We start from the raw sequence: 12,831 nt of genomic DNA on the forward strand, positions 1-12,831 counted from the left end.
TGCACTGCTAGTGGAAGCTTCAGTGCAAACAGACCCTTTACCTAATCTGGCAGGGAAATGCCCTCCAGTGAGTGGGGACCAGGAAGGATTGCAGGGCCTTCTGCCTGTAGCTTCCCCCATAAATGAAGCCCAGGTGGGGGTGAAGGCGTGGGGACCTGGGTAGGAAGGAGGTGACATCTCATGAGGCTTTCAGAGAAGCATCCCCATGGTCTGTCCCCATGGCTCATTATGGCACAGCCCTCACTGAGCACAGCCCAGAGAGAGCACATTGATTTAACCACGCACTCAGCAGCGTGTCCCACGGCAGCCTGTCTGCATTCCCCATCTCTTGCTGCACCTTCCCTTTCGTGGTGGACGCTGTTGCCTCCTCCTGGCTCCACAGCTGGTCTGCAGCAACCAGTCTCCCTTGGCACGAGGCCATCTTACAGCTGGAAAAAGATGAGGCAGCTGTGGCATATGAGATGAGATGAAGGGTCAGAGCGACTGAAAAGCTGTATTTTAGTCCTGGTTTTGCCATTCATTGGTGGTGTTTTCAAGTCAGGGTGTGTTGATTTGCAGCACCGCAGGCAGCTATCGGGAAGGGCTCCGAGCTCCTGCCTCATTCAGCAGCGAACGCGTGGCTTCTCCGAAATCTGGCTCTCAGCAACGACCCTGGGAAGTGCAGCGGTAGCAGCAGGTTCAGACTGCGGCGATTTATTTCTGTCTTCAACGTTGGTCCTAGCAGGGGAGGGGGGACCTGCCCACTCGGCTGCCTTCACCTGCTTCCCATTGATCGACCATCACAGGAGTCACTGAGGTCTCTGCTCTTAAATCTGGATCTGCGCCCTCCTTCACAGCTGCATGCTGCCCCGACCTGCAGCAGCATCCTTCACTCATGATTTAAATCTCTCCCAAGCAGCTGCTGGTGACATGAGCATTTTCTCTTGCCAGCCCATAAGGGCCAGGAGCCCAGCCCTCCTAAGGAAGGAATTAACCCATCAGCATCCGATATCAGAGGTATCTTTTATTGACCGTTTACAGAAATACAGTAGCACTTGGTTTAGGGGGCTTGGGCGAGTTCTCCAGAAGGTGCCTTCCCTCTCAGCATTGCCAGGAGATCCCGAGGAGAAACCTGCTCTTTAATGCTTTGGGGTTTCTCTGGAGGCTTTGGGGCTCCCTAGCATGAACTTCCTAACACCCTCAGCTCTCCAGGGGTTGGGAGTTGTTTGAACCAGTGGATGAAATTCAAGAGAGGAAAAGAAAAAGAAACCCCCATATATCGGGGAGTGGTGGGGTGGTCTGAACACACCTGATATGTTGTGAGCCAGCCCTGCTGTGGTTCCCATCCGTCACTGCACGTGCCTTCCACTCGGCAGGACCCCACTGCTCCCCAGAGCTCAGCTGTCTGCCGCTAGGCGTGTGTCGCTCTGGGCTTTGCATGCTCTTGTCACACGGCTTATTGGCCAGAAAATAAATATTTCTTGGTCTATTTTTCTCCTTGTGCATGTATAAGAGTGAGACCCTTTCCTACAGCAGTTCACATACTGTTTGGGGGCAGGAAGGGTATGTTCATCTGGGCTGATAAACTAATTTAATTTTTTATGTATGTATTTAACTGCCTTTTTTTTTTTTTTTTGCAATCAAGGTGTAGGGTTTTTTTTTTGCGTCCTTGCTACAAGAAACGACTGCAGACACTTCTGGCATAGAGGCATTTTGGCGGCGGCTGCTGCTGTTGGCCTCACTCTAGTAGTCAGTGAGGGGGTATCGCAGGAAGATGAAGATAAGGATAATACAGAAGGTGGCAAGGGCTGAGCTGGTGATGTTAAAAAGCCGGGCTGTCTTGGCGTCTTCAACTGCTCCATTTAAGTCATTGAGGAGTTTCTTATCCCGGACCTGAGACCCAAAAAAATAATTAAATAAAATAACTGGGAGATGTATAAAAGATATTACTTGTTTCAAGCAACACCCACAAAACCCAATGCACTTGTAGGGTACCTGTACAGTGGATGAGGGCTGGGCTGTGCCTCTTTGCATTTGAACGCTTGGGGTGCCATAAAACACCCCAAGGTGAGGTTTGCATCCCAGCTCTGCAGTGGGTTGAGCTTGTGAAGCCAAGCCCTGTAATACCTGTAGGCTGGAAGCCCCTGGGAGCAGAGAAGACCTGGAAGAGTGTTCCGTTGCTGTTACCAACCAGGCAAACCAGGTCCCTGTGGCCTCTGGAGTGGGGCAGTGTCCTTCTGAGCCAGAGGGTGCACAAGGGAACCAAGGTGCCATTGTGCACCCCGTGCCTGTGGGCACTAAAGCATCCTTCCCACCATGTCATAGCCCCCTGGCCCTGCAGCACTGGGCTTTGGCTCACCCGGCCCACAAACAAGAAGGCTGGCTGCGGTTTTGGTGTGCATCCCCATGCCTCTGTCTGCGTTGAGGGGCTGAGCGGGTGAAACCTGGCACGGCATCCTACTGCAGCTCCGGGGCTGCGCACGAGTCTCCAGCATATTAAGCAGTCCTGGGTTAATGAGTTCCTTTTGCAGGTCTTATGCGGCTCGTGTAGCATCTCTGCCACTGGCAGTTTTCAATCCTGACAGCGTGGTCTGCTCTCTTCATTATCGTGCTGGCTGGGACTTTCATGGGCTTGCTTTGGGACGGCTCTGCAGTGGGTAAGGATTGTGCATGTCCGTGTCACTGGCACGTCCCCACCTCCTCCAGGCTGCCAGGCAGCGATGGCACCAGCAGGCAGTGGATGGCACAGCTACGCAGCGGATGGCACTGCAAAGCAGCGATGCCACTAGCAGGCAGCGGTGGCATTACCAGGCAGCGGATGGCACTGCCAGGCAGCAGATGGCACAGCCAGGCAGTGCATGGCACTGCAAGGCACTGATGGCACTGCAAGGCAGCAGATGGCGCAGACAGGCAGCGATGCTGCTAGCAGGCCGGCGTGGCACTACAGGCAGTGGATGGCACAGCCAGGCAGTGCGTGGCACTACCAGAAAACAGATGGCATCACCAGGCAGCAAATACCACTAGCGGGCGGTAATAGCACTGCCAGGCAGCAATGGCATCATCAGGCAGCAGATGGCACAGCCGGGCGGGTGATGGCATTGCCCGCCAGCAGCAGCTCCGCAGTTTGAGCCCACGATGTGTCCCTGTCCCCAAACTGTCCCTTCAGCCAGCACTCAGCAGACCCAGGCATCTGGAACCACGAGGATATGGGATGAAAGGACCAGGAGAATTTACCCCTCTTCCCTTTCCCGTATCCGAGCGGGGTACCCAGGGGCTGGCACGGCATGGCAGCGCCTGCTTGGCTGCCCGCTTTGGGGCTGGCGGCTTGCAGGCCGCGGGGCCGTGTGCCCTTCGCAGCCTGCCTTCGCTGCCGGCGGCGTGAGCCCTGCCAGGGCACTGCCGGCTCAACGCTAGATGTCGGTGGCAGGCTGCGAGAGCCAGCCCCGGAGTCCTACCTCGAAACGTTCATAAGGCTTTCATCGACCAGGAGCTTTCTGAAAAGACTCTGCGATGGATTCAGACCACGTCTTAGTGACTTTTTCTCTCTCCCTCCTGCAGTGCTTACCCATGGGGCTGTCCTGAAAGTCTTCTGCGACTTGCTCAATAGGGGGAAGGGTTGCTGGATCCCTCGTTTCCACTGAGCCACGCTGGTTCATGGGGCCTCCAAAACCGCATCTCAGACCCTCAAGCGATGTCCCCTCCTCCATCACACCACTGAGGACCTCTTTGCACAAGCAACCCCTGCTCTTCATTAATCCTGGACCGTGCCGAGGGATGCTGCTGCTGGCATGAGGCCCATGGGAGCCGGCACTGGCAGGCACATAGGCAAGAATGAGAGCTGTTTTCCTCCTTGTATTAAATCGTGCCATGCCACGTCCTCAGCCTCTGTTGTGCCCTGCTTCTGGGAGCCTGCAGTTGGAGCTGGGGCCATCCACCCATCACCTCGCTGCTGAGCGCTCGGCAGCTACAGGGCATCCTTCTGGGAGTGGGGACAGGGGACAGTCACAAATCGCGCATGGCTCTCTGGCGTGCTTGGCTGGTGCTCCCAGCAGCGGAGATGACATCTGGGAAGGCAGCAAGCTGGCAGCCTGGGAACCTGCACGCCTTTTTGTGTCAGCAGCATGTCCGGGATGACTCACCTTCGAAATTATTTGGTGAGTTTAGCATCCTCCCCAAAACCCCTGGGTGCAGCAGCAGGCGGCACCTCCTCACCCACTGGTGAGAAGCTGGGAGGTCCCTGCAGCCAGAGCCCCAGGGGTGCTGCACTCGAGCCAGAAATACTACTTGCTGCTCCGGGTAGGCTCTTTGAAGCTCTCATGTGAGGCAAACCCTGCGTAGAGCAAACGCCTTTTGCCCCTTCCTCCACTGTAACCCAGCCGTGGCTGGGAGAGGTTGCTCTCTGCCACAGGCAAGCCGGTGTTTGCCATCAGGGTTTGCCAGGCAGACAGCGGTTTCTCCAGCAGACCGGCGTGGCCGGCACACCAAGATCTGCAACCCTCCCACAGCTGAGCTGCTTGCTTTGCCTTTGTGAGGCCAGTTCCTCTTGGCCCCAGGACCTCTCCCACCCCTCGCCTCCTGCTCCTCCTGTCCCCGGGGCACCCTGCCACCCTTATTTCTGTGTCCAGCCCTCTCCCAGTGCTCCCAGCAGCCTCTCCCACCTGACACCAGCTCACACTCATGACTGGTGCTTCAGCTCTTTCCCACGGCGCGCTTCAGCAGTGCCTGTCCTTGACTTCCCCATGGCTCTCCCTTTGGCCCTGCTCCAGTCCTGCTGCTGCTGAGCATCTCTAGCGAGGGGTACCCAGGGCCACCCTCTCCCCAGTGCCACCATTTCCTCCCAGTTCCTTTTTTTGTCCTTCCCATCTCTTCTCTTTCCTGCTGTTTGGGCCCAAACCATGGTACGACAGCCACCTTTGACTCCTGCCAAAGGGGCACCCAGCTGCCACCTCTCCCTGCCCCTCTGGCCAGTTCCACCCCCCATCTCCCGCCAACCCCTGTGGCACACGGAGCTCTGCCTGCATCTCCTGTCTCTGGCAGTCCCCTGCCCTTTCCCTTCCCTAGCGCTCCCCCAGCTCTCTTCTGGCTGCTCTGGCGTTGGTCACCTGGATCCCTCATCCTTGATGAGTCCTTGGTCCCCTTTCTCTCCTCCCTTATTATTTCCCCATAGAGTCTATGGCTTCAGCAGTCACCCTCATGCAAATCCTCCTTTATTGTCCACTATAATTTATATTGCAACAGAGCCTCTAAGAGCCAGACGATTGCCAGGGCCCCTGTGGCACGCAAGTGCAATGAAAAGGAGTTTCTCCCTCCAAGCCGCTCGCAGCCCTGGCCTCCTGCATCTCTCCAGGGCAGCCTCGCCTCCTCCTGCCTGGCCTTGCACCCCCAGATGCTTCCAGATGTCTTCCTTTAATGTCCTGCTGCGGCATCTGAGCCAGGCTCTGGAGGAGGAGCTCTCCTGGAGAGCAGATAAGTGTTTCAGCTCCTTCCCCGCTTTGTCCTTAAGGAGATGCCGGTGTCTTTCTCATAGCCCAGCCTCAGCTTTTCCTATTTTCATGCTCCTGTAGCCACCACCACCATAATGTGCTGGCAGCCGATGCATGAGCTTCTGGGAGGCCTGGAAGCTGCTTCCTTCCACAGCCGAAGAGGTGAAGCATGGTGAGGGACAGGTCCCCAAGGTCACAAGGCTGAACTCCACCCAGACCCAGGTGTAGTGTTTCCTTAGCCACAGACTCTTTTCTCATCATCATTTTGACCCTTCTCACCTTGCCTAAAATTAGATGGGATTTTTGGCCCTGCTTTGCACTGAGATGTCTGGTGTGTAAGGATAATTACATTTGCTGACTGTGGGGTTTCCCCAGGCACTCCAAAGCACTGTGTGGTGGCCCCTTGGGAGATCCCACCCTGGACAAGGCAGAGCTCATCTCTGGTCCATCTTGGCAACTTATATGGTTCCTTTCCTCTTCCATGCCTGGCCTTCCATTAAAGACAGCCCACTTTTGTGCTTTAACGTGCCAACTGTCACCTCCCGGCTGCTCACCTTGTTCTCCACCATCTCCATCTCACCTTGTCCTCCACCATCTCCAGCTCACCGTGTCCTCCACCATCTCCATCTCACCTTGTCCTCCAACATCTCCAGCTCACCGTGTCCTCCACCATCTCCATCTCACCTTGTCCTCCAACATCTCCAGCGTGTGGGTGCCCAAGGGCTCTTTCTCTCCTCCCTCTGACCACTGTCCCATGCCCTTCCTCCCCTTGGGGTTTTGACTTCAGCTTCCTCTCCAAGTGCTCCCCTTGACTCCTACGACCCTGCTCCGTCCTGGTCCCTTCCCCAGCAGCCACCTCCCCTCTCCCTGCTCATTTCTGGGAGCAGGGAACTTGCTGTGGGAGTACAAAATGCTGCCTCAGCTTGCAGGAGGAGACGAATGGTTTATTGATAACGAGCCTAATGAGGCTGTATTTAAGGCAGCCTGGCTTTTAGCATGCAGCCCACAGCTGGTTGTCTGTAAACCCATTTCTGTGCACAGCTCTGCATCCCTACACATAAGGAGCTCTGGATGGGGTCCTTGGATTTATTTGCTCTGTGAGTTGGTCAAGAGCTCTCCAGCCCACGTACCTCCACCACATTGGCACTGGTGTCACAGGGCTTTCGCCCCTGCGTTTCACCCACCTCCAGAAACCATTGCTCTTCCCAAAAACCAGGCTGAGAGCCTGCCTGAGAGGTTGGGTGCCGCAGCCTCTCTGGTTCTCAGGGTTAATAAATAGCGATGAATTTGTGCTGGTCTGCTTCCACTTGAAACAGGGAAGATCAACAAGTGGTGAGAGGGGAAGGCAAACGGCCGTGCCCAGAGCTGTGTGCTAAGGGCCGGGCAGAGAGCGGGCAGGAGAGCTCAGGTGTCCTGGGGTGCTATCACACCGCATATTTTGGTGGCCTCGAGGGGCAAGAAAACTCCGCAAGCAACCCCGCGGACTGCTGCTGGAGCTTAAAAAGCCAGCAGGGCTTCTTGCCATTTTCATCTCTATACAGCCACAACGAGGCATCCGTGCTGCAGCTTGTCTCACATCCCAGCTTCTCTGATCTACCGCCTCACGGCATAACGGGTACTGAGAAGGACTTGGCTTGCCCTGGCAGTCTCCGGAGACAGACCTCCTAACGACTGAAGCGAGATCTCCTGCCACCAGGCACTGATGTATCATTCATTACTGCTTGGAGCTGGGAAAGAGGGAGGGAGGGAGCTGTCGAATATCAGGCCACGGCATTTGCTCCTAATCAAAACCAACTGAATCCAAAGCGTTGCTGTTGGAGCAATCCTCGCATCTGTGCTGGTCTGGACTTAAGGTTACTTTAGGGTTTCTAGCTTCCCTGGTCCTGCTGTTTATCTCTTCTTCCCCAGCACAAACACACACTTACAGGTACATGTGAGTGCCTTGCTTGCACTCTGGGAGGCTGACCTTGAGAAGCCTGAGATGCTAGAAATAACCCCCAAGGGATACATGAGCCCGTGTGACTCCGTTGCAGCCCAGGAAGCTGTGTCTGCCGAGGATCTGGCCTGCTACGGGTGTAAATAAAGATGAGGCGTGCCATCGCACTCTTATTCAGAGCCCTTGGCTAGGATGTCCGTCACACAGAGTACTTGGCTTGGATGTCACGGTCTCTGGCCTCACCTGACTTCATGTCTTTCTTTGAATAAGAGCATAAATTCTTTGGGGCTGGGGTGTTTTTCTGGCATTTTTTAGTAAATGGTGGTCACCATGAAATAACATTTCCCTGCAGAAAGAAATCTAGAAGGCTGTAGCTCATGTGCAAAAGGCCAGGCAGACATGGAGGTAGTTTTCCCAGCTGTGGCTGAAACCAATAAAAGTGGGCATGGGGAAGGAGACAGCTTTATGCTAATATTCAAGTGTACCTAAACATACATCTGGCTTCCAGTGTGGGCATTATGCTGCTGAAACCAGTGGAAATACTAGGGTGAGCTAAGATATATAATGAAACATCTCCTAGACTTGGGGCACAAAGGAGCTACTGCTTTATTAACAGTATGAATCTGGCAAAAGCAGATGACATTTATGGCAGGGTATTGAAAATACCCTATTTCTGATAATGAAAATGATGATTTCTGAGGTTGCTAGACACTTCAGTTATTTAAAGGAAACGTAAAAACTGTAACCCAGGAACCGTTTAATGCCATCAGTGTGCTGATGGCCCTTCAGCCAGGAAACCTGTGCTCCACTGGTCGAGGGCTCTGCCATCAGAGGTCCCAGAAGGGGCTCAGGGAGGGGAAGATATTGCTCCCCTCCTCTCCCTCCCACAGCACCTTACTCAGCCTCTGCAGAGCACAGCCGTCCTAGAAAGGCTGGGATTTAAGTATCTCTTGCTCAATTGTCCTTACATTTAATTGCAAAGGAACAAGAGAATTCTGTTTAAAGGGGTGTCTGTCCTCAGGGCATTTCTTGCTTCTGCTTTCTCTGAACTTCTGGGAAAAACCTTATTGACTAAAAGAAATGAAAATAACAGTCTTCTGGAGAAATAAGCCTAACATCTAGCCTGGCTGGGATGTTGTGGAGGTCTCTGCAGTAGCTGTGAGCGAGAAAGGTTCCCGTCTTTCTTAACATCCCCGTGGTCTTCCCCAGGAGAGACCTTCTGCTACTGCCCCACCATCCCCATTGCTTCCCACCACCCATCCCAGCAGCAGCCTGCAAGGACACTCGCCACCCCTTTAGCCACTTGCTAGCTCTGTCCTGTGCCTCTGAGGGACAGTTTGTTTCTATTTTCCCCTGCCACAGAGTCATAGCCACTGGGGAGCTCCAAGACCAGAGCAGGGTTATTTCTACCCCCTCCACGCCTGTTTGGGTACCACCATTACATCCTATCAGCTACCACCTCCGCAGTCCAAAAGCGCAGGCTGATTTTTGCCAGCCATCTTCTATTTTCCTTTCCCTGATTTGGAGCAAATTTGCCCTTGTTACTTCTGGGCTTTGCCCTTCCTTCCACCTCATGTCAAGGATAGTGAAGGTCCAGCCTTGAAAAACCTTGTAGATGGCAGACCCTACTCCATCCTGTCCCCTGGGGATGGGTCTGCCTGCCTGCTCCTCAGGCTGTCCTGCCCGCTGCTGGCTGCTGAGGGACCACATCTACCCAGCTAACCCCTGTATCTACCATTGTGTCCCGGTGACGTGACACCCTTTCTTAGCCCGCTGTAACCATGCCTCTTGCACGGGAACGACACTGATCATTAAAGGCAAAATCAGACAAGCAAAGACATAAAAAATAAGGAGGAAGCCAGTTTCTTCCCTCGCTGGCTAAAAGAGTGGGGGGTGTTAAGGGGCTCCCTCCCCCCGCTCGTGTTAGCCTGCTGCTGCCTGGCTTTGCCCTTGGGGCAGTCCCGCTGGTGGTGATGCTCAGCCCTGGCACGATTTAAGCCATTAAGTGCCTTGCCCAGGCAGCAGCGAAGCCTGCTGCACGGGTGGTGGATGGGTGCTCGCCTCCCACCTCGGGGAAGGGGAAACTGAGGCAGACACCACGGTGCCAGTGCTGGGTGAGCCCAGGGCACAGGTCTGCGGACTTGTCCCCGAGCCTTTCTGCCAGAGACCCTGACGGGCACAGGAGCAGCCTCCTTGCAGTGCTGGGCACTCGCAGTCCAGCTCACAGGAGCTGGATGGGGTTAATTGATTTGTTTCTGTGACGAAGCCCATCTGCGCCCTGGCCTTCCTCTAAATGCTGCCTGCCAAAACAAATCAGCTAGCTCCTCTCCGGGGCCACCCAGCCGCCCCGGGCTCTCTGCACATCCATTCAGTTAGTTTTGCATCTGGCGGGCAGGGAAGGGGAGGGCAGCCCAGGCCCATCTCTCCCAGCCTTGCCGGGCTGCCCCCCCCTGCAGCTACCAGGAGTAACCTGGTCCCATCCCCATCCTGGGCTGTGCTCCACGCCATCGTCCTCTCCATCAACACGGCTCTATTTCCCCCCAGCCCCGACACTGTGTGAAGCCCCCCTGCACTGTCTTCCACCTCCTCGGCTACCCGGGGCTCGTTCCCACAACGCTGGCTGGTCTCCAGGACTTGCCTTGGGATTTATAGGGGTTGGGGCAGCGGGGGTGGGAGCTGGCCACCAGCTCTAGTGTTTTAATTAGGGAGAGGGCAAGAAGGAAACAGGCAGGATTGCCCTGCACCTTGGCAGCCTCTCCCACACTGCAACTTGCCAGGTGTCGGCTGATCCCGGCCGGTTGCTTCTTACTGCTTCTGCCCAACCACCCAACGCTGCTGGATCCTACCCTGACGATCTCTAACCGACAGGATCCCGAAGAAGGGGCAGAGTGCTGGGGTGCCTGAGGGCGCAGCATGAGCCAAGCCAGCTCCGTGTTGCCTGCCCGTCACCCTGCCGCCGCGGTACAGCGGAGGCTCCGAGGGTACAGGAGCAAGTGAAAGCGCCTCCTCCCCACCCGAAGCAACATCCAAATCACACCTCGGCTCTCCCCATCCCCAGAGACTACAACCTCTCATTTGGGTGGCAAAGATGTGATTTACCCTCAAGTGTTCCCCCCCTCTCTGGTCACCCCTTACCCCGTGCCTTGCGCTCAGTACTCACTTTCAATGAATAGGCCAAGGCGATGAAGCCGAGGCAGCAGAAGTTGAGGTATACAAAGTTGAAGATGGACCAGAGATAGTAGTCGTTCACCTCGGTGGTGTCGGGGTAGATTTCGATAACGGTGGTGGGGTTGGTCATCGTCTTCTTCTCTACCGAGTGCTTGCACGGGACCGCTGGCCGCAGGCTGTCCCCTTTGCAGCTCTTGCTCTCCATGAGATAAACGGCAGAAGAAGGAGACAGGACGGGCGAAGCTTGCTGGAGAGCCGGGGGCTTGGCGATGCAGGCGAAGCAGCCCTGCGGGGGTCCCTGGGGGGGTCTCGGGGTCCAGGCCGCCCCCTCGAAGGGGCACGGTGGGCCCAGGGCGGGGTCCTGTGTCCTCTCCGTGGTGGCTGCCGCGGCGTCACCGCGCTCTGCCCTGGCAAAGCAAAAGGCCCCCTGTTAAAAATGGGGGTGAGGGGATTGAGAGGCCGGGGAGGGGGGGCTGGAGAAGAAAAAGGGGGGGGAAGGACCCAAAAAGGAGAGACGTGGGGGGAAGGCAGGAGAGAGAGAGGGACCGGGAGACAGAGGAGAGAGCGGGGAGAGGAGTGAGGGAGTGGGCAGCGGAGAGAGGGAGGGGAGGAGGGCAGGCAGGAGGGGGAGGAGGAGGAGGGAGAACCGCTACACCCGGGGACCACGAAGCCGCCGCCTCGGCGCGGAGCTGCCGCCGGCTCCGGCCCCGCGGCGGGGGGCAGAGGAGCGGGCAGCAGCGGGCAGCATCCCTCCATCCCTCCCCCTCTTCCTCGTCCTCCCCCCCCCCCCGCCGCCCGCTGTCCTGCGTGACCCGCGCCCGAGGCACGAGTGGGGAAATAAATAAAAAAAGAAAACAAAAAAAAAAAAGAAGGAAACAAATAAAAGCAGAATGAAACACTTGGGAGGAGCCGGGGGGGGGCTCCGGGGGAGTTGCCAGCCAGCCGCGCTGCATTCCCCCCCTCCCCGCAGCTATCCCCGCCCGCCTGTCGGTCTGTCTGTCTGTCTGTCTGTCTGTCGGGGCCTTCTGCTTTCTGTCCCATGCCGGGATGGGAGCGGGTCGCTCGGCTGCGGGGCGGCGGGCGGAGCGGCTCTCCCGGTGCGGCAGAGCAGCCCAGCCCCTCATCCTCCCTCCCTCCTTCCCTCCTGGGGGGTTTAGTTTTTTGGGGTTGTTTTTGGGTTGGTTTTTTTTTTTTGGCTGAGTCCTTGTCTCTGCGGGGTTCCAGATGGGATTGCATTTCCCGATTCCTTCCACCTGCCAGCAGGTTACCCCCCCGCGCCGCCCCCCCTCCCCCCCCCCCCCCCCCCCCCCCGTTTGGGGGGAGAATATCGTGGCCGGAGAGGAGGAGGAGGAGGAGGGGCAAGAGGGGATGAAGACGGGGGATGGCGAAGGGGATGTAGGAAGAGGTTCCCCCCTACCCCAGCTTTGCAAATAGAGGAGACTAGTCCACCTCTGGCTGCCCGTCCGTCCGTCCATCCGTCTCCTCCGAAGGCATCAGGAGGAGCGAGGGATACTCACAAGGAGGGATGCGGGGAGTCGCTGCATATCCGGCTCAGCACTGCCTCCGGCTCGGCTTCCTCGGCGCTGGAGTTGCGGGAGGAGGGGAGGGCAAGCGGGGGGGGAGCACCCATGGGCTAGGGGTGGGCAAGGGGGGAGTTAGGGGATCGGAAAGTCAACCTGCAGCCCCCCCCCCCCTCCGAACAGGAATGCTCCTCCGTGTCTCAGCCCTTCTCCTCGTGTCGTGTGTCGTCCCCCCCCCCCCACCCCCGGGGACGTCACCTCCTGCTTGGAGCATCCTGGTAGCACCCCGCTGGAGAAGGGCATCTCCTGGGCCCGGCTTCCCCGGCCATGCGGAGGGGATGCTCTGCCCCACTCTCTCCAGCATCACCCAGAGAGACCTTGGCAGCGGGGACTCGCTGCAGCCTGGGTTGTGGGTTCGCTCCCATGGGCCTGGGCGAAAACCTAAAGCGAGCGTGGCAGGGGTGTGCGGGGACGATTGGGACTGCGTTGGCAAGGGGAGGTGGCGGCGATGCAGCGCCGTGGGGAAAAAAAGTGCTCCGGTCATGGGGGATGAATGGAAAGGGGATAAATCCTGCATGCGGGGCGATAAATCCTGCCGGCGCTGAGAAAATCCCAGTGCGGGCAGGGGCGGGAGCACCCCGGCAGCAGGATGCAGGGCATGTAGCTGCTCTATGGGAGGGAGGTGGCGATGTCACGAAGGATGGACAAGCCTGGGAGGACTTGGCTGTGCCCGGGCTTGGCACAG

General features: G+C 57.0%; 1 protein-coding gene across 2 annotated transcripts; it reads right to left on the reverse strand.

Annotated features, from left to right (window-relative positions):
- Positions 1-990: 990 nt before the first annotated feature.
- On the reverse strand, positions 991-12,304 carry IFITM10 (interferon induced transmembrane protein 10). 2 transcript variants are annotated; one of them, XM_049820791.1, is made up of 3 exons: positions 12,084-12,304; positions 10,559-10,973; positions 991-1,872 (listed from the first exon to the last, which is right to left on the reverse strand). In XM_049820791.1, the coding sequence occupies exons 1-3, from the start codon at positions 12,194-12,196 to the stop codon at positions 1,723-1,725; spliced, it is 678 nt and encodes a 225-aa protein (XP_049676748.1). In that variant the 5' UTR covers positions 12,197-12,304; the 3' UTR covers positions 991-1,722. The 2 variants fall into 2 exon arrangements, with proteins under 2 accessions (XP_049676748.1, XP_049676749.1); XM_049820792.1 differs by having other exon boundaries at positions 12,016-12,117.
- Positions 12,305-12,831: the final 527 nt, after the last annotated feature.

The sequence above is a fragment of the Accipiter gentilis genome, chromosome 17 (genome assembly GCF_929443795.1).
Source record: "Accipiter gentilis chromosome 17, bAccGen1.1, whole genome shotgun sequence".
NCBI classification, from domain to species: domain Eukaryota; kingdom Metazoa; phylum Chordata; class Aves; order Accipitriformes; family Accipitridae; genus Astur; species Astur gentilis.

Bases quoted from the DNA above. Each gene is read 5' to 3' on its own strand.
- IFITM10 (XM_049820791.1), bottom strand. From the start codon at position 12,196: ATGGGTGCTCCCCCCCCGCTTGCCCTCCCCTCCTCCCGCAACTCCAGC. The intron at 10,974-12,083 runs GTGAGTATCCCT...TTGCTTTGCCAG, and splicing joins GACTCCCCGCATCCCTCCTT to GGCAGAGCGCGGTGACGCCG. The intron at 1,873-10,558 runs GTGAGTACTGAG...TTTGGGTCTCAG, and splicing joins CCTTGGCCTATTCATTGAAA to GTCCGGGATAAGAAACTCCT.